The sequence below is a fragment of the Verticillium nonalfalfae genome (genome assembly GCF_003724135.2).
Source record: "Verticillium nonalfalfae strain VnAa140/NRRL 66861 chromosome Unknown scaffold_57, whole genome shotgun sequence".
Lineage (NCBI taxonomy): Eukaryota > Fungi > Ascomycota > Sordariomycetes > Glomerellales > Plectosphaerellaceae > Verticillium > Verticillium nonalfalfae.
In genome coordinates, this window is record NW_021167282.1 from 123,447 (window position 1) to 140,229 (window position 16,783).

Sequence of the window (16,783 nt, forward strand, 5' to 3'; positions counted from 1 at the left end):
TGGGCGACAAAGCATGATACCCGTGGGAGGAGGTCAAGAGAGTCGTCTTGATGGGAATGAGGAAGAATTCAAAGTCTCTTGTTTTCAAATCATATTTCAAGTTTGCCGGTCCTGGCGAATCGCTCAGCTGATGACTGGCTCCTTACACTGCCGGTCTACACCCCTCTCATTACGACGCTCGTCGTCCACTGTCCGCTCTCCGGGTCATATTCCAGCCCGTACTGCGTATGCCCATCCTTGACCCCCTTGTACTCGTGCGCAATCTCCAAATTCGGCTCGCCGTAATGGCCCATAAACTCCAGCTCGATGCGCAGCGGCGCGCCAACCGGCAGCCGCGCGTTGAAGTGGATGACATACGGCTCCGTCCGCGCAGGCCGCCGCGCATGCGCAATCTTGACCGACCGCAGAAACGTCGCAGGCGTGCCGTCGACGTCGACACCCCTGACGCGCAGCACATGCCGCTCGTCGCCCGTCGTCTCGAGCTCGACGACGAGCCGCCTCCGCAGGCGAAACGCGGGGATCGCGAGCCCCAGCCTGGCCATGACGGCCGCCATGAGATCGTCCGTCCTGGCGAAGACACGCTGGCGCGCGAGCCCGTCCAGCGGCGTCGCTTGCAGGTTGCAGATGACGAGGTCGCCGGCGCGCCGCCGGCCCACCGTCTCCGGGATCTCGCAGGCCGGGGGGACCGTCAGCGAGGAGCCGAGGGCGAGGCAGAGGTCTGCGGAGGCGGCGTGGTCTCGCGCGCGCTGCAGGGTGGCGGCCGAGAGGTTCTCGCCAAAGTTGATGATTGTGTCGAGGAGGACGCCGTGGCACGAGGCGCACTTGCGGCCGGTGCGGTGGTCGCGGATGGACTTTTCATATGTGGACACGGCGCGGAAGTCTGTTGGCTGTTAGCTGGCGGGGAGACCGGCGGGGCGAGGACATGGGGGAGAGGGACCGCGGAGATATTCCTTGCCGCAGTCACGGCAGTACTCGAGGTTGCTGTTGCCGTGCAGTTCGGAGATGCGATCCTGTGCCATCTATAAGCCCAGTGTGCATGCCACGCCCTTGTCCTGTCTGCGCTCACAGGCAGTATGCCGCTTCTCCTGTGCAGGCCGTCGCAGTTCTGGCTGACGAGGTACTTCAGGATGCCCTGGTTCTGGAGCTCGACCAATGCCATGTGTGTCAGCGTCGGAATGGCCTGCAGCGTATTCGTCGTCTTCCCAGTGCGCTCCCGTCCCTGGGCCCGAAGCGTCCACGCGCCATCAGGGCCTCGAAAGTCGGGGATGCCTGCGAAAAGCATGAGTGAGGTTCATCGACACAAGAACACTAGTGTTTACCGGCAGATGTCGAGACACCAGCTCCGGTGAACGCGATTATGTGCTTTGCCTTCCGGATATAGCCCACAAGGGTTTCGGCCTTGCGATCGATAACATCGGGGTTCTCGATGCGCTCGAGCCCGGCGATTTTGGGTGCTGTGTTTGCCATCGCGGTCAGTCGGCTCGTAGAGGCTCTACTGCGTGCATTGTGGCAGACATTATTGCATAGCTGGCATTTATTTACACCCAAAGGTCATCCTGCGCAGAGGACTTGGTGGTCATGCCAATGGGATCACCACATCCAATCGTTGCCACCGAACGAGACGAAGTCTAGGCAGCAACCCACGTGACCTGGAAGGATGAAAGTGGCGGCAGTATTTTCATCAAATGTAGAGAAATACAATTCGATGTCAGCCGGATGTTTGGACTTCAGTGGTACCATATTTGAGGACACCACGATGGTGCCGTCACTACGACAAATAGCCTATTGGTGGTGCAGGTAAGAGAATGCCGACCACCAATTAGAAATAATCCAAAGGCCCCAACAGGGTTTACACAGATGAGTTCGAGAGACAGAAAAAATCAAAGAGAAAAGCCTCAAGCTAGCTTTTCCCATGCAGCGGTTTCTGGCTTGTGGCTAGGACTTTCCTACCCCTTAACCCACGTGGCATTCATCATGTAGAACGGAACACTTTGATGACTTCTTCGAGAGTCACAGCGTAAAAGCTGACCCTGAAATAACACCGTATAGATCACACCACAAAGCATCTGCCCTTTGAATCCAGTCTCCCTGGCGTTGCATGATAGCCCCGTAAAGCTCAAGCTCAAGCTCAAGTCCGGCCAAGACGGCCTCACGGAACACAATACACAACAGCCAATGCTCAGCATCGTGATAGGGGCAGAGAGGGGGCCGAGAAGAGGGTCCATTGTCCCTGCATAATTCCAGCAAGAATCAATAGCTTATTTCGACAGCAGGGAATTATCATTGCAGTGCAGGGCCTGGAACGTGTCACACGATACTATCCCGTCTTGAGCATCCTCCAGGAGCCAAGGCTACCCACCAGACCAGCCGGCCAGCCAGTAAGCGGAGCAGACCCCCTCCAGAAACCCCGAGAAATCTCTTTCGTGGCCGGTGAAAAAAATGTATGTAATTGAATCCGTCAGGACGAGGTCTGGGTATACCTCAATTTTCTTGGCACACTTGTGGCTGAAAGGAAGCAAGCTCAACTGCCGTTGGCTTGCTCACGGGACACACTTGCAACGCCACCCTGCACGCCTCACAGCGGCAGTCACAAGTAGAGCGAGGATTGAACTCGGACTCGCTCTACCTCCAACTGCCTCTGCGCTTCAACGCACATCCGACATCGGGCCAGCATGGCAACAGGTAACAAGACTCTCCGCGTGGGGCGGTTGACGTGTGCAACCAACGTAAGACGCTGACAGATTTCTCAGGGCCATGATGCACAATGACAGCTCGGGTCTGCCCCCTGGAGAGACTACGAGCTAGGAGCCAGGGCCCAGGGAGAATGCAGCAGAATAAGCTTTTCGAATGAAGCTATGCCGCTGGCGATATCCCCGAGACCTCGCCTCGGAGGTTAGAATTTGGGGCCATGGGTACGATGCCGTAAGTCGCCACGATGTTCAGACACCCGGCACTCAACACACTGATTCCGAGTCGGCAATATCAAGTTCACCCGCAGAAGCATCATAGATTCGTGTCCGCCCACTATTTACCGCACGGGTTTCCTAGCGCCGGGCGTTAGTTAAAGGTAGCGCGGTGCGACGACGCGGCGTCGAAGTTTTGATCTGATAATCTTGCGCATTGCGCGCCTACCCCTTTCTGGACGGCTTCTCGGATGCTGATCGACGGGTGGTGGGGCTACCTGCTGCGAGCTGCTGGAGCTCGGCGTGGAAGCATGGCATGCGCTGTATTTTCATCGGCGTCGCCTTGTGCCGAGGGTGGTTTCGCTGAACATGGATGCCCGCTCCGTGATTACCATTCGTTCTTTTCAGGCCATCGACTGGCGGCCGGTCAGACTGCGGCGACCCAAGAAGCAATGCAGAAGTCGATTTAACAATTGAGCTTGGGGCACCGCTGACTTAGGCCTGCCTGGACACCCCCGAGCCCCGTAAACTTGGCCTGCCGGCCCCTCAAACGCCACTCTGGAGCATAAAAATAAGGCAGGGCTGCAGAAAGAGGGGACGCTGATGAAATGGCGTACTGCGGCGTTTATCTGAGAGGCCTGAGGACGAAACCGAGTGCACTGGTGGCTGGCTGGTGGCTTGCGATGTCGATCTTAGCGCTCACCATGTGGCAAGCTGACCTGGGAGGCTTGGTGTCTTGGTGTGTCGCATGCCCCCTTGTCTTCCCGCCTGTCCCTTGCTTGCGCTGAAGGGTTTTCCTCCGAGACAGGTCAGTGGGCGGGATTCGTGGTGTCTCATCGAAGTCCGGTTCTGGAAGACCACCTGCGTCTTCGAACCACCCCGCGAGCACGTCAGTCGGCTGATCCTGCTGCATGTTGACATGCAGCAGCAAGTATGGGAACGAGGCCTTGACATGAGGGGGGAAAAGAGAAAGAGCCCATCATCAGGACGCAAATACTCTGACAAAAAAAACATGCAAAACCCAGCCTTGCCAGGCTGCCCATCTGCTGTCACGCCCGAATCCGGGTGACGCTTGAGTCAGTGAACCCCCGTTGTGAAAGCTGAGATGAATCTCTGGGGAAGAATTTTCACCCATTGCCAATCTCAATACGGCCCTGCAAAGAGCTCTGCGCAACTCAACTTGGACAGCATGGGCAAGTGTTGGCGAGTTGGCGCCGAGATCGCACGACGCCTTTGATCCTTCCACCCAGGAGCCCCTCTCGGTGGGACGAATAATAGCCACAAGCCACGCGAGCAGACGGGTGAGGGGACGGCAAAACTTGCCGGGTCACTTCGTTTCCGTCAGTCATGGCCCCTCAACCGCCCTTTCGACCAAGGTCGGCGTCGGCTCGGTCTCGCGGTCGGGTGGGGGTAATGCGGACGAAGGCATGGGACTGAGAAGGGGGCCGAAGGGGGGACCCTGACGGCGCGCGGGTTACAGGGGTCAGGAGAAGAGGAACAGGGAGAAAAACCGGACATTGCCAAGCGGGTCGTGGGGGGTGCGGCCCATCGGGAACGGGTGCGACGTGTGAATGGCGGCTTCGGTCGTCTTTTTGCACTGCTCATCCTGGCAAGACCTGGATGTTGACCCAGCAAAGTGCCTGTTGTGAAAGCACTGGCTTGTTGTGAAAGCACTGGCTCGTTGTGAAAGCACTGGCTCGTTGTGAAAGCACTGGCTTGTTGTGAAAGCACTGGCTTGCCGTGAGCCACTGCGGCGGGTGGAGGGGCATGATTGAGTGTCCGCGATCAGGACTGCCACAGCCATGAGTACGACCTGTGGGAAGCAGGACACGGAAAGTGGGAGGTCATGCTGCAGTGGCTTATCGAGAGTGGGAAGCTCCACGATGATCCTTCGAGCCGGAACCTCGCGCCATGTCGTGGCGAGGGTCCTGGTACCTTGAGGTGCAGTTGGGTGCAGAAACAGAAAGGGAGCACAGCGCGTCACATGTCGGACATTCCCGTGGGAATGGTTCTGTTCTGGGCCACCGTTCGGGTCACTGGCTGGCCAGACTGCTTTGCTAGAGCTTTCGGAAAGCCAAGAGGTGAAGAGGGGCGGACAGCAGAGTTTGGGGTGGTGTGTCGTTGGGCTCACTGGGCGTGCTGGGCTCGCCCCTGGCGGGTTCTGATGAGAGCTTCCCAGGCAAGGATCGCTGAGAGGGGCCCTGTAAGGCCAGGGCTTTTTAGGGGACAAGGTAGCGTGCGTATGAGCCAACGGCAGGCGCTGCTTGACGATGCCGTCGCCACCCGATGCCACACCCGCCTGGGGACGCTAACACTAACGTCCACATAGCTCCGAGCACGAGCAATTTCTATTGGATGATGGCGTCCTGATGGATCTTATCTGATCATCTGATAAATTACCCACAAGAGCAAGCGGAAACGACTGAGACAAGACACAACCAACAGAATCAGAGTGAGAGGCCGAGTTCGAATTTTCTCCTCGGAACTCTTGGCTTGGCCTAGATCTGGAAAACTTCTGGCCTTGGGTGGGGCTGATCCCTGCTCTCTTTCTGTCTCTCTCTCTCGCTGTCACTGTGTTCCGAAGCCTGGCACGCCAGCCTGACCCGCCCACACCACCCGGTACCTACCTCCCTGCACCAGCACCAGTACCGGCCGGGCTTGCAGCGTGGGCTTGCGAGGCTTGCAGGCGCAGGAGCTTGAGAAGGAGCAGGAGCGACCCCCGTACCAAGTAGGCCCGTGGTGGGGTCACTACTGGGTAGGTCCTGCATCACATCTGAGCGTGATGGGGTCTGATGGGACCGATGGCACTGATGGACGGGAAGCTTTGCCTGGCGTGCCATTGCCGATTTTTGCGTATATAGTATCGACGCACTGCAACTGTCGATCCCTCTGTTGTTCCCGTTCCCCTCGTCCTCATCCCTCTCCTGCAGACCTGTGAGCGCCCTCCTTGTCTGCGTGGTTCTTCGCAAGCAGCCAACTACACCATCGTCTCATCGATCCCGGTGCTCTACCCGACCATGGCTTCCTACCCTCAAGAGACCCTGCCCAAGGGTGACGGGGCCCCTGCCTACCTCCAGGCCCCTGTGCCTGCCCTCGGCTCTGCGCCTGTTGTCGGCACTGCCAACGACAACATCGACATTGAGAAGAGCGTCGCCGCCAACCAGGCCGTCGACGAGATCCCTCACGATGACCTCAAGGCCGACTCGGATGCCGACTCGGCCAACTTCCAGGGTGGTGTCCGCCGTGTGCGTGCTATCACCACTGTCTGGTCCAAGAAGACGCTGTGGCTGATGTTCGCCCTGTACGTTTTCCTGTCGCGGATGAATTGACTGTGAAATCATAGCTGACAGCTCAAACCAGTCTCTACCTCGTCTCCTTCGTCGACCAACTGACCGTCTCCATCACCTACGCCCTGAACCCCTACATCACCTCGTCCTTCGGCAAGCATGGCCTTCTCGCCACCGTTGGCATCGTGTCCAGCATTGTCGGCGCCTGCACGTCCCTGACGCTCGCCAAGGTCATCGACATTTGGGGCCGTATCGAGGGCTTCATCTCCATGACTGTCATCATCGTCATTGGCACCATCATGAAGGCGACTTGCCAGAACATGGAGGCCTACGTCGCCGCTCAGACCCTTTGGTGGGTTGGTCACCTCGGCGCCCTGTTCACCATCGACGTCATGTTGGCCGATATGACTTCGCTGCGCAACCGTATGATCATGTTCACCGTCAACGGCACGCCTCTGATCTGCAGCACCTTTGCCGGCCCCAAGATCGCCGACCTCTTCTACACGTACCACGACTTCCGCTGGGCCTTCGGCACCTTCGCCATTCTCACCGTTGTCGTGGCCCTGCCCGTCGTCATCGTCATGCTGTGGGAGCAGCGCAAGGCTGAGAAGAGCGGCGTCCTCCCCAAGGTCGAGTCCAACCGCACCTTCTTCCAGTCCGTCAAGCACTACCTCATTGAGTTTGACGCTGTCGGTATCCTTCTCGTCACCGCCGTCTTCGCTCTCATCCTGCTGCCGTTCAACATTGTTCCCTACGCTCCCAACGGCTGGAAGACCGGCTACATCATTGCCATGGAGGTCATCGGTGTTCTGTGCATCCCCGGCTTCTACGTCTGGGAGATGTACGTTGCCCCCGTCAAGTTCCTCCCCTGGAAGTACCTCAAGGAGCCCACCATCATTGGCTCGTCCCTGCTGTACTGCGTCATGTTCATCTCCATCTTCTCCTGGAACACGTACTTCGGCTCGTACCTCCAGGTTGTCCACAGGCTCGACATCACGACGGCCAACTACGTTCTCAACGCCTTCTCGCTCGCATCTGCCATCTTCAGCCCTCTGTTCGGCCTGCTCATCCGTTACACTGGCAACTTCAAGTGGGTCGCATACACTGGTCTGCCCATGATGCTGCTCGGCACTGCTCTCCTCATCCCCTTCCGCCAGCCTAGCACCTCCGTCGCCGTCCTCACCATCACGCAGGTTCTCTGCGGTCTTGGTACTGGCATGTTCGCGACGTGCGGCCAGATCGCTGTCATGGCCGTTGTCACCCACCAGGAGCTCGCCGTCGTCATTGCCATCTGGGGCATGTTTGGCGGTATCGGTTCTTCTATCGGTTTTGCCATTTCCGGCGCCATCTGGAACAACGAACTGCCCGCCCAGCTGCTCAAGCGTCTGCCTGCCTCCGCCATTGACGACGCCGGTCTCATCTTTGGCGACATGGTTCTGCAAATGTCCTTTGCCGATGGCACCCCTGAGCGTGACGCCATTGTCGACTCGTACGCTTACGTTCAGAGGCACATGGTCATTGCCGGTGCGGCTCTTGCTCCCCTCTGCCTGATTGCCATCTACCTCTGGAAGAATGTCAATGTCAACAAGCTCGAGAAGGAGCAGGGCAACCAGACCAAGGGCAACGTTTGGTAAACGGCGGTTGCTTGCTGTTTGGAGTTTTGGATATTATGATTGTAGAGCGGTACGAGGCTGGATATCGTTCCTCGCGATCATGCCTACAAAGTCTTTTCCGCGACTAGATCTTCGACTTGTAATCTGTTAGCTTTGATTGAAATGAATCAAGCGTCTTCGTTCAAACTTTCTTGAGTCGTGTCTTGCATGCGTGCCTGTACTTTGGAACGCTTGGGACGTGATTGTCGCGATTTGCCGAGCTACCTGGTGGCGACTTCGGAGACTTTGAGGACACCCCAACCAATTGACAAGGTCTACCAAGCTCGTGGCGGCTGTTGAGGACATTTGGGCATCTGACCTGTTAGTTTGGGGTTCTGCCACTGGCGTGACGCTCCGATGCGCCGAATGTATCGCTGTCTGCTTACATGAGGTGGTAGACGGCGCTCCTAGATGGCTCTGACTATCTTTGTCTGGGTTTACAAGTTTGCAAGGCAAAGGCTTGAATACTTGATGCGCAAAAGACACGGATACATGACGTGGCGGCAGGCATGGACTGGCCTGTTACGCTGTAAAACCACGAAACTCAAATCCAAGCCAATGTGTGTAATGAGAATGGTGATGGCGACTGCTTATAGATGTGGAAATGTTTCTGAATGCGATGTGCGATACCATGAAGAGCATATCAAGTCTAGTGGCAGTGCTGGGGTTGAGCCGAGTGAAGAGGTCGTCCGCAATACGTCCGCAGGCCATGGATAGGTAGGGGCGTAGAACACATCTGGATTATGGCCTTCCGCAACTCGTATGTATGCGCTCTCGTAGCCCTTAGCCCTCCCTGTTCCACGACTTCGCAGGGCCTTCTGACATTCAGAGTCCAGACGAAGTTTTCTGGAAGATGGTGCGTGGCGAGACGTGGGTGACGTAGCGTTCAGCACGGTGCTGCAGTCTTCGGATGCTGTCACCGGTCTTGTAAGATAGGACGAGTGTTATATGCATCGCGTTCATGGACTGGATACCAAGTTCGTTGGAGAATCTTGATCAGAACTTGTGGTCATCCTGTATGTATTGGTTTTGGAAGACAGACAATGGCCAATCCGCCTTGAGGGCCCTGAAGAATTTCACGGCGCGCCGAGACGGGTCATTTTTGAGTCGAGGTTCGGTTCATTCGTACGACTTCTTAAAGCATCTCGTGTTGAATATCATTGCAAGCCAGAGTCGAAGCATAGTGTTGGTGTTTTTTATCTGAGCCTCTGTGGAAGGTTCAAGGATTGACTCGGTGGAAGTATTCTTCATCCTTTCCTTCGAAGAACCGCTGAGCGTATCTTGTAATAGAATTTTATAATATGTGAACACTCCGAACTCTGTAGAAGCATTCAGTATGAAATACTGGGAGTATCATAAGGGTGGCCCCAAATTTTCTACACATCCTGGGCGAAACGGTTGGATGAGTAGGGTGAAGAAACATGTCCGTAGTCAATTGCTCCTAGAGAATAGAGGCACGTCTAAAATCTGAACCTCCGCAACCCTTCTATGTATGCCTCCGTGGTCTCAAGCCCTCCCAAATTAGCCCCTGAGCTCTTATTCCATGAAGGACAAGTACCTCCTGACATCTCTCACGTTCGCATCTGCGTTTGATTCCTCGAGTAAGCTCAGCCAATAGTTCAAGGAAACAATACATGGTCCTTTAATAGGAAACACATCTACCGTCCAATCTCGCAACTTTATGATGAAACTCTTCTTGTTTCGTCCTCTCCCTCTTCCAGAAGCTCAGGCACGAGCGTGGCAAGCAGACAAATACGGCAAGCACGAAAATCACAAAATGTCGAACATTGTACTCAAGATAATATCAATTCGCTGTAAAGTAGAAAACGCCGTCCTAGATGCAGCTCCATTGCTGTGGATATCTCTTTAGAGGCGTTGAAACCCCCACCACCCGACTTCTTGTTTTGACCACTTCTCACGCTCGACCCTGCGAGCTATTACTCTCAAGTCGACACCCAAACTCATACAATCGAGCCTTAGATCATGAGACCGCCGATGAAGCCGGCGACGGCAACACCCATGGTGAGCATGCCCCAGCGGATCTCGCCGTGGGCCTCCATACCGGCGCTGGGCGCGCTGGAGGAGCTCGGGCTGGCGGAGCCGGAGGCCGAGGAGGGGGCCGCGGTCGCGGCAGCGCCGAGAGAACCGCCGCCAGTGGAGCTGGGGGCGACGTTGCTCTGAGCGTTGGCGGCAGCCTGGGAGTAAGCCTGGAGCGTCCTCTGGTTGTTGTTGGCACTGGTGTGGGTTAGAAGCCAATACACAGAGAGGATATGGGGGGAGGGAGAACATACGGAGCGTTGATGACGCCGACCATGCCGTTCTGGCAATGCTGGCCGGTGGCACAGTAGTACCACTTGGGGTTGGTGTCCTGGACGGTGACGCTGAAGACCTGGTCGGAGACGCCGCTCTGGACGCGGACGGGGCCGCTGAAGAAGCCGGTCGTGTTGAGGGGCTGGCAGGGCGAGTCGAAGCTCGACTGGGCGACCGAATGGGCCTGGGGCCAGAAGTGGAACTCAACGACGTCGCCGACGGCGGCGGTGACCTCGGCGGGCTCAAAGGTGAGGCCGTTCTCGCCAACCTTGACGACGTGGACACCGGGGATGCTGGCGCCTGAGGAGGCGGCGGCAGCCTGAGCGGCGGCGGGGGGGGCACCGCTGCTGCTGCCGTAGGCTGCCATGGCGGCGGGGAGGAGGGGGAGAGCGAGGAGTGCGGAGGCGTGCATTTTGGTTGATGTGGGTTGGTGAAGTTAGAGTTGGAGGGTATAGAGGCCTGAGGATGTGAGACGGTAGGTAGATGATGGTGTAGTTTGATTGAGATGGTTGATTGGGCTGATGAGAGGAGAGAGAGGCAAACAACTTTGGATGGCGGCATCCATCCCCTCTTTATGTATCCCATCTCGACAGCTCCATGTCTGTTAGGTTTGGTCCGACCTGGGCATGGCGTGCCGGCCAAGTCAACCGATGGTTGCGAGTCGCGACTCGAGCAGTATCAGACCCTGAAGCCGTGGGCCAAAGCCAGAACCAGGGCGTCGTCGAAGCGCTGCGCACCCATGCTCGCCTTGGTCCTCAAACAGGGGTGCCGCACGAGGCGCGGGTCCCAAACAAGGCCAGGGGGGAATCGGATCGGGTAAGGCGGCGGATTGGACAAACCAAGATGGGCAGATGAACCTATCATGGCGAAGAGGGTCAGGCTTACGCATGCTGAGGTTCATTGTTGGCATCAGCGCTCAGGCGGTCGCCAGGCGGCTTGTCAAGGGGTCATGCTGTGTCAAGTGTGTCTGTGAAGGTGTCAAGCCTTCTCTGGGGTTGCGTCCGCAGGCGGAGGAGGGGTCATTGGGGTGGGTCGGGACGACTATTATGGATGGATGATTGGCCGAGGCAGCCGGCAGTAACAAAGTCTAAAACATCCCAAGATCCAGGTTCGCGTGGGTCGTCCGAAGGGCAGCTGCGGCCAATGGCTGCCTTCCCTATCCAGGGGGAAGCTTCCCCTAACGGCAACCGGCACGGCTCCAGCGCCGGCAGCACCTGCAGCACCTGCAGCACCTGCAGCAGCTTCCTTCCCAGCTTCCTTCCCAGCACCTCCCCAGCACCTCCCGAGCACCTCCCCAGTGTCTCCCCAGCACCTCCCGAGCACCTCCCTAGCACCTCCCGGCACCTTCCCAGAACCTCTCAACACAGCCTCGACGCTAACCCCCCAGCAGCAACAGAGCAGGAACCACTAGCACTTGCGGGGGAACTGTTTCTTCCCCTTCCCTGACTAGCCATTCGTTCAGCACCCAGCAACACGGCCCAAGGGCGAACAATCTCTCCGGTCTTGTGGGTTTTCTTCATGATGCCCAAGCTCAGTCACGATGCCAAAGCAATAGTCATCGGCCTTGGCCCTCTTCGGCCTCTCTGCTGCGCCTGCTAGACCTCAATTTCCCGACCCTCATAACCCAGATCATTCCTCAACACCACCAATCTCACCCGCCACCTGCCCAGATCGGCCTCTCTCACGATGCCGCCAACGCTGTCCCTGACTCGGCCGCGCACCAGTGCATCCCAGAGCGACCTACTCCCCAGCCTGCCTCGGCGGCCTCCCACCCCTACCTCTATCTGGAAAAGGCTGTTGTTGCTCATCTCACCTCGGATGGTCTGATGGTGTTGCGTCGTTCGCGCCAATGCATGCACATGCAACCCGCCCCGGCTCCGCCTCAATTCTTGACCTCCCGGCATCTAAACTTTCCGGTGCCACATGTGAATGCCGTTACGCGGCCAAGCTTTCCCAACAGCTCGCCTGCTTCCTCCTTGGTGAGGACACGCCGGCCCCGTCACAGCATTTTGCTCCCGACTCTTTGTCCAGCAAGGGAGGCTGCTGACATATCCCTACGTCCTTTTCGCAATAAGGTTCAGCGTCGTGAGTCGTCATCGCAAACGGGGGTGCTGCTTCTCGTTGTTCGTCCTGCATGGTACAAGTTCCTCCGATGAGGTTGCGTCAGCTTGCGTCTTGCTATCTCCGAAGCTGGAATGATGCTGGTGCCCTCTGTTCTGCACGTCTCTCCCTGCCCTCTCCTGACCCTGAGGATCAGGCCTCGGCTCCTGACTCTCGGTTGCTGCCGAAACGATCACCGATTGATGTGTGATCCTTGGGCAATCATCATGGCCATCTTGTTTACAACAACAACAACAACAACAGCAGCAGCAGCAGCAACAGATTTCAGAACACTTCTGGCGCCAGCCAAGACGATCTGCGTCCACACATCCTCTGGCCTTCCGCCGCATGCTTTGACAGATCGCCACGGGGACTCTGTTTCTCGTGAAAGAGAAGAGGAGCAGGAAACGGAAACTCCTGTTTGATGTGCTGGTGCTCAAACCAGAGGCTGCCGGCTCGGAGATCCTTGCATGCTGACCCGGCATGACACCCGTAGATCAAGCGGGTTCGGGAGCGTCGGGTGCATAGACCCGTCCAAAGTCGAACCTCGTTGTCCCGCAAGCATCCCAGGCTCCTTGGTTGGATCGTTCCTACTGCCTCCAAAGTCTGTGTATCGGTCCGGCCAGATGGACTGAACCGGACCCATGGACTTAAGTTTAAGTCATATACTGGCATCGCTCTCAAACTTAGGCTAGAACCAGCGCTGGATGTTCTGGTGTGCAACCTTCCTGGCAGGTCCAGGGCCGAGCCTTTGCTTTCCTTGCCACGTACACATGCAGAGTAATAGTATGGCTACCAAGCACCGCTACAACGTATTTCAGATATCTGATCACAGCAGCTCTCAACTTTGTTTCCCACCCCACGATCATTTCTCCAGACCAGTAGGCAGGCTCGACGCAGAAGGTCTAACGAACAAACAGCACACTTCATCAAGATTACAGCTTCAAGATGGGTGTGCAAGGAAGCGCTCGAACAGGCACGTCCATTCAGTGTGGATCATGTCGACACAATATCTTCCAGGTCACCGATCGTTGCTTCTGTGGTTTGTGAGTTCAGCCTAGATGATGACCCCGCTCCGCCTACAACGCGACTGGGCTGGCTGTTGCCCGCGGATGCCGGTGCGATACTTTCCTCTTTCGATTGATGACTTCGACGCGCAAGACTTCCCAGCAGGGTCGAAGACGAGGTAGCAAAATACTGCTCTGTCGCCGCTTCAGCTGGGACGTGCTTCGCATCACCAGAGTTTTCCACTTTCCAATGGATGTCGGCGCTCGTGTTCACGTCGCCGTAGAACTTTCCTGACAGAGCGGCGAGCCTCTATCATCAGCAGTAGGAATACCCACCCCGCCTGATCGACCTGTCCACCTCTTCTCCTATTACAACGCCAAGACTTTGAACTCTTTTTGCGTCCAATGCCGCTGACTGTTCAGGTTTATTCACTGCTCTATTGCCAAGCATCAGGCACGGGCTCTTCCGCTGTTAGCGTGATGTCCTGCGTAGGTTTCCCATTCTTCTGGTCTGGTTGCATCACCTCTGGGACTGGTGGCCCTACCAGACTCGCGCCGAAACCTGAGCCAATGATCGACCTATTTCTCCCCATCATCACCCCGTGGGATATATTTACGTGCCAGTCCCTGTAGAAAATGACATTACGGATTCTAGACTTCGTTGTTACTCAGTAGTCTTGATCACAAAGACGCAGTTCTTTGTTCATGCTGCAGCTGTCGTGTAGAGCGCTTCCTTGCAACAGCACGCTAGTTCTGGGCAGAATGAAATGACTGCGTTCCAAACGGAGAGGCAGACTTCGATTCGGCTCCCTTGTAGCAAGATGTTGACAAGAGTTTGTGCGACTCCATGTCAATGAACGTTAGCCAACATTGCGGGAGCGGAGCAGACCAGACTTGGCGAGGGACTTGCTAACCCGAACCCTTACCTGGGAAACGCCGTCGCCCCAATTCAACGTCTCTTCCGCATGGTCCCTCACAGGCTGATTTTCTGATTTACCCCTATTTGAGTCTTTCATTTGTGTCTGAAGCTCGAGGGGGAGGGTGCGATCTGTTTATGAAGACTGATCGAGTGCGCGGCTGCATCGCGGGCAGGGGCTGGGAATTTTCGTTCGACGCGTATTGCGTCGATCATGTCTTTGAAGCCACATTGGTCGAATACTCGACATGAAGTTTGTGCTTGTTCAAGGCATTTGACCTCGGACGTGTTCAGCAACGTGATCTTCTACCCGGGCTCCTGGCTATAGACTTCTGCCTTCGGCTTACGCATGGCTTGGTCTGAACGAGATTTAGAAAATCAAGAGTCAATAGCAATGCTCTTCCCGGAGATGACGTGACATCTCATGTCGACAATCAAATGCATGTATGTCCCTCAGCGTCAAGTCTTATATATATATATTTTTTTTTGTGTTTTGCGTACACAAAAAGTTAAGACTAATGATCGAGCAAGAATGAGAGAAGAAAGATGAGAAAAATTCAAAACAGAAGCAACATGAGGCCTGTCCACTAGATTCGCTTGATTTTTCATTCTCGGCAGTGCTGCGAAATTCGGCCGTGAAGACGACGACGCCAGTGGACATCGACCACCATCGTTCCCGACCCCGTTTCAAACAACCTCAGCATCCAGAACGCCGTCAAGTACAACCGAGCTTATCAGGGCCGGCAATCCAGCGTGAAGAAGTCGAAGGCGGAATAGCACCACTTCAGTGAACCAGATGTATTCTTCTAATGAAATCGACGGCCAATTGCAAGCGGCAAGCCACGAGGCGTCCGTAGGACAGAAAACAGAAACACGCTCAATAGCCCACGCAGACATCCATCAGCAGGGGCAGGGGAAGACGCAGAAGTTGCAGGGAATCGGGCACGGGATGATGAAGCAGAACCGTCCCGGACACGCCTCGCCGCCGCGCAGCGTGAGCTCTGCATCGTCGGCGGAGCGGTCTTCCTGCGACCCTTGGGGCTCTTGAGCGTCTGGGCTCGCCATGTTAGCCAAGATGCAAACGGGGCGATGTTGTCATGCGCGCGCGCGGCGACGAAATGGAGAGCTCACTCATGGCCATGGCGTCCTGCGACTTGGGCTGCTCAGTGTGCACTGGCGCCGGGGCGCGGGGCATGCTTGATTGGTCGGACATGTTGGAAAGAGGAGATTGATACAAGAGGATGTTCGTGGTGATGAGAGATGCGATGATGCGATGTCGTGGTTCAGGAGAATGCGATCTTGATGAGCTTGGCAGGATGATGGAAGGCTGGGGCTGAGGGCGGTCGTTGGCTGATGGCTGTGCTGGCTGAGCTCCGCCTCACTGCGACGTCATCGATGGCTGGGGCTCGAGTGGCTTCACCTTGGCTCACCGAAAACGTCGGGCGGAACACAATAACACTATTAGATCACTGTCGAGCACGAGGATCTCACTGACAGAATATAGCCCGCAGCTCAAAATCGAACATCCATTTTCACCCCGAAAGCTCTCCGTCAATATAGATCTTGACCTTCTCATTATAGAAACACAGCATACCGGCGATCGCCGCGCATTCGATGGTCGGATGCCGATAGTACCAGACCAAGTCTTCCAAGGTTGTTTCATGATTGAGTCGGACATTGTAGTAGCTTGCGATGCCTTTATAGGGACACTCGGTCACTGTGTCTGACTTCAACAACTGCGCAGACCCTTGGACCACGGCTGTGTAAGGGATGTAGTAGCGCGTTGGGAGGCGGCTCTCCAGCAAGTGGACCGAGTAGGGAGACTCGGCGAGAAGTCGACCGTCATACTCGATACGGATCTTGCGCCCGGAATGGAGGAGCTCAACGCGCAGGTCGGGGTTCTTTGGATGAACATAGATCGGCGTGTCTTCCTCGAGCCACTGATCTGTGTCGCAAACGGGTCGCGTCAGCTGGGTTAGAGAGGCTCATGGGCGGTCGAGGCGGCAGAAGGGGAGAATGAAAAACAGAGCGCACCCACCCATACTCCCAAACTCGAAACGAACAAGATTCTGCAGTGGCCCACGGTCGTGGCTCATTCTGAGCCTCATTACGCTCCTAAACGGGAGCCCAAAGGCAGGACGATCTTCGCGAAGCAAGTCTACGCCTTGCACTTCAATGACATTGAAGCTGAATACTTGCCCGGTGGCAACTCCATCCGAGGCGACGACGGGACCGACGTTGGATGAACGAATGTTCATCAAGTCATCTTCAGGGATGTAGTATTGCGGATACGCCGCATGTTCCCACGCGAGCAACCCTCTCCTCGAGTCGGCAATGGTGCTTCCATGATGTACGACACGAATTCGACGTGTTGCTGGTTCCGTGCGCAGGAACCCGTGCACGAGGAGATAGAGCCCGAGTTGGTGCAAGCTGTAGATGTCAGTCGAGCAGGCCTCGGTGCAGGCTTCAACTACAACGCTCACTCGCAGCCCTGAGCTCCAACCTTGACCGTATCCGTCTTCATATCGGCGACAGGTTCCGCCATTTGATGCACTCTTTGAAGCAGATTATGCGAAGATACAACCAGAAGGGGGCTGCAATGCTCCGC

The 16,783-nt window shown here is 56.3% G+C and overlaps 5 protein-coding genes across 5 annotated transcripts; 1 reads left to right on the forward strand and 4 right to left on the reverse strand.

The window, feature by feature from the left end:
* Positions 1 to 155: 155 nt before the first annotated feature.
* D7B24_007274 (uncharacterized protein) lies at positions 156 to 1,467 on the reverse strand (the record flags this gene model as incomplete). Its single annotated transcript, XM_028641386.1, has 4 exons — positions 156 to 880; positions 938 to 1,010; positions 1,067 to 1,269; positions 1,320 to 1,467. 4 exons carry the CDS (start codon positions 1,465 to 1,467, stop codon positions 156 to 158), a joined length of 1,149 nt encoding a protein of 382 aa, XP_028494596.1.
* A 4,453-nt stretch (positions 1,468 to 5,920) lies between these two features.
* MFS1_1 (MFS sugar transporter) lies at positions 5,921 to 7,824 on the forward strand (the record flags this gene model as incomplete). The annotated part of the gene is made up of 2 exons (XM_028641387.1): positions 5,921 to 6,204; positions 6,264 to 7,824. The coding sequence occupies 2 exons, from the start codon at positions 5,921 to 5,923 to the stop codon at positions 7,822 to 7,824; spliced, it is 1,845 nt and encodes a 614-aa protein (XP_028494597.1).
* Positions 7,825 to 9,818: 1,994 nt separating this feature from the next.
* D7B24_007276 (uncharacterized protein) lies at positions 9,819 to 10,564 on the reverse strand (the record flags this gene model as incomplete). Its single annotated transcript, XM_028641388.1, has 2 exons — positions 9,819 to 10,077; positions 10,134 to 10,564. 2 exons carry the CDS (start codon positions 10,562 to 10,564, stop codon positions 9,819 to 9,821), a joined length of 690 nt encoding a protein of 229 aa, XP_028494598.1.
* Positions 10,565 to 15,075: 4,511 nt separating this feature from the next.
* On the reverse strand, positions 15,076 to 15,388 carry D7B24_007277 (uncharacterized protein; the record flags this gene model as incomplete). Its single annotated transcript, XM_028641389.1, has 2 exons — positions 15,076 to 15,227; positions 15,307 to 15,388. 2 exons carry the CDS (start codon positions 15,386 to 15,388, stop codon positions 15,076 to 15,078), a joined length of 234 nt encoding a protein of 77 aa, XP_028494599.1.
* A 319-nt stretch (positions 15,389 to 15,707) lies between these two features.
* On the reverse strand, positions 15,708 to 16,720 carry D7B24_007278 (uncharacterized protein; the record flags this gene model as incomplete). Its single annotated transcript, XM_028641390.1, has 3 exons — positions 15,708 to 16,120; positions 16,214 to 16,605; positions 16,659 to 16,720. The coding sequence occupies 3 exons, from the start codon at positions 16,718 to 16,720 to the stop codon at positions 15,708 to 15,710; spliced, it is 867 nt and encodes a 288-aa protein (XP_028494600.1).
* Positions 16,721 to 16,783: the final 63 nt, after the last annotated feature.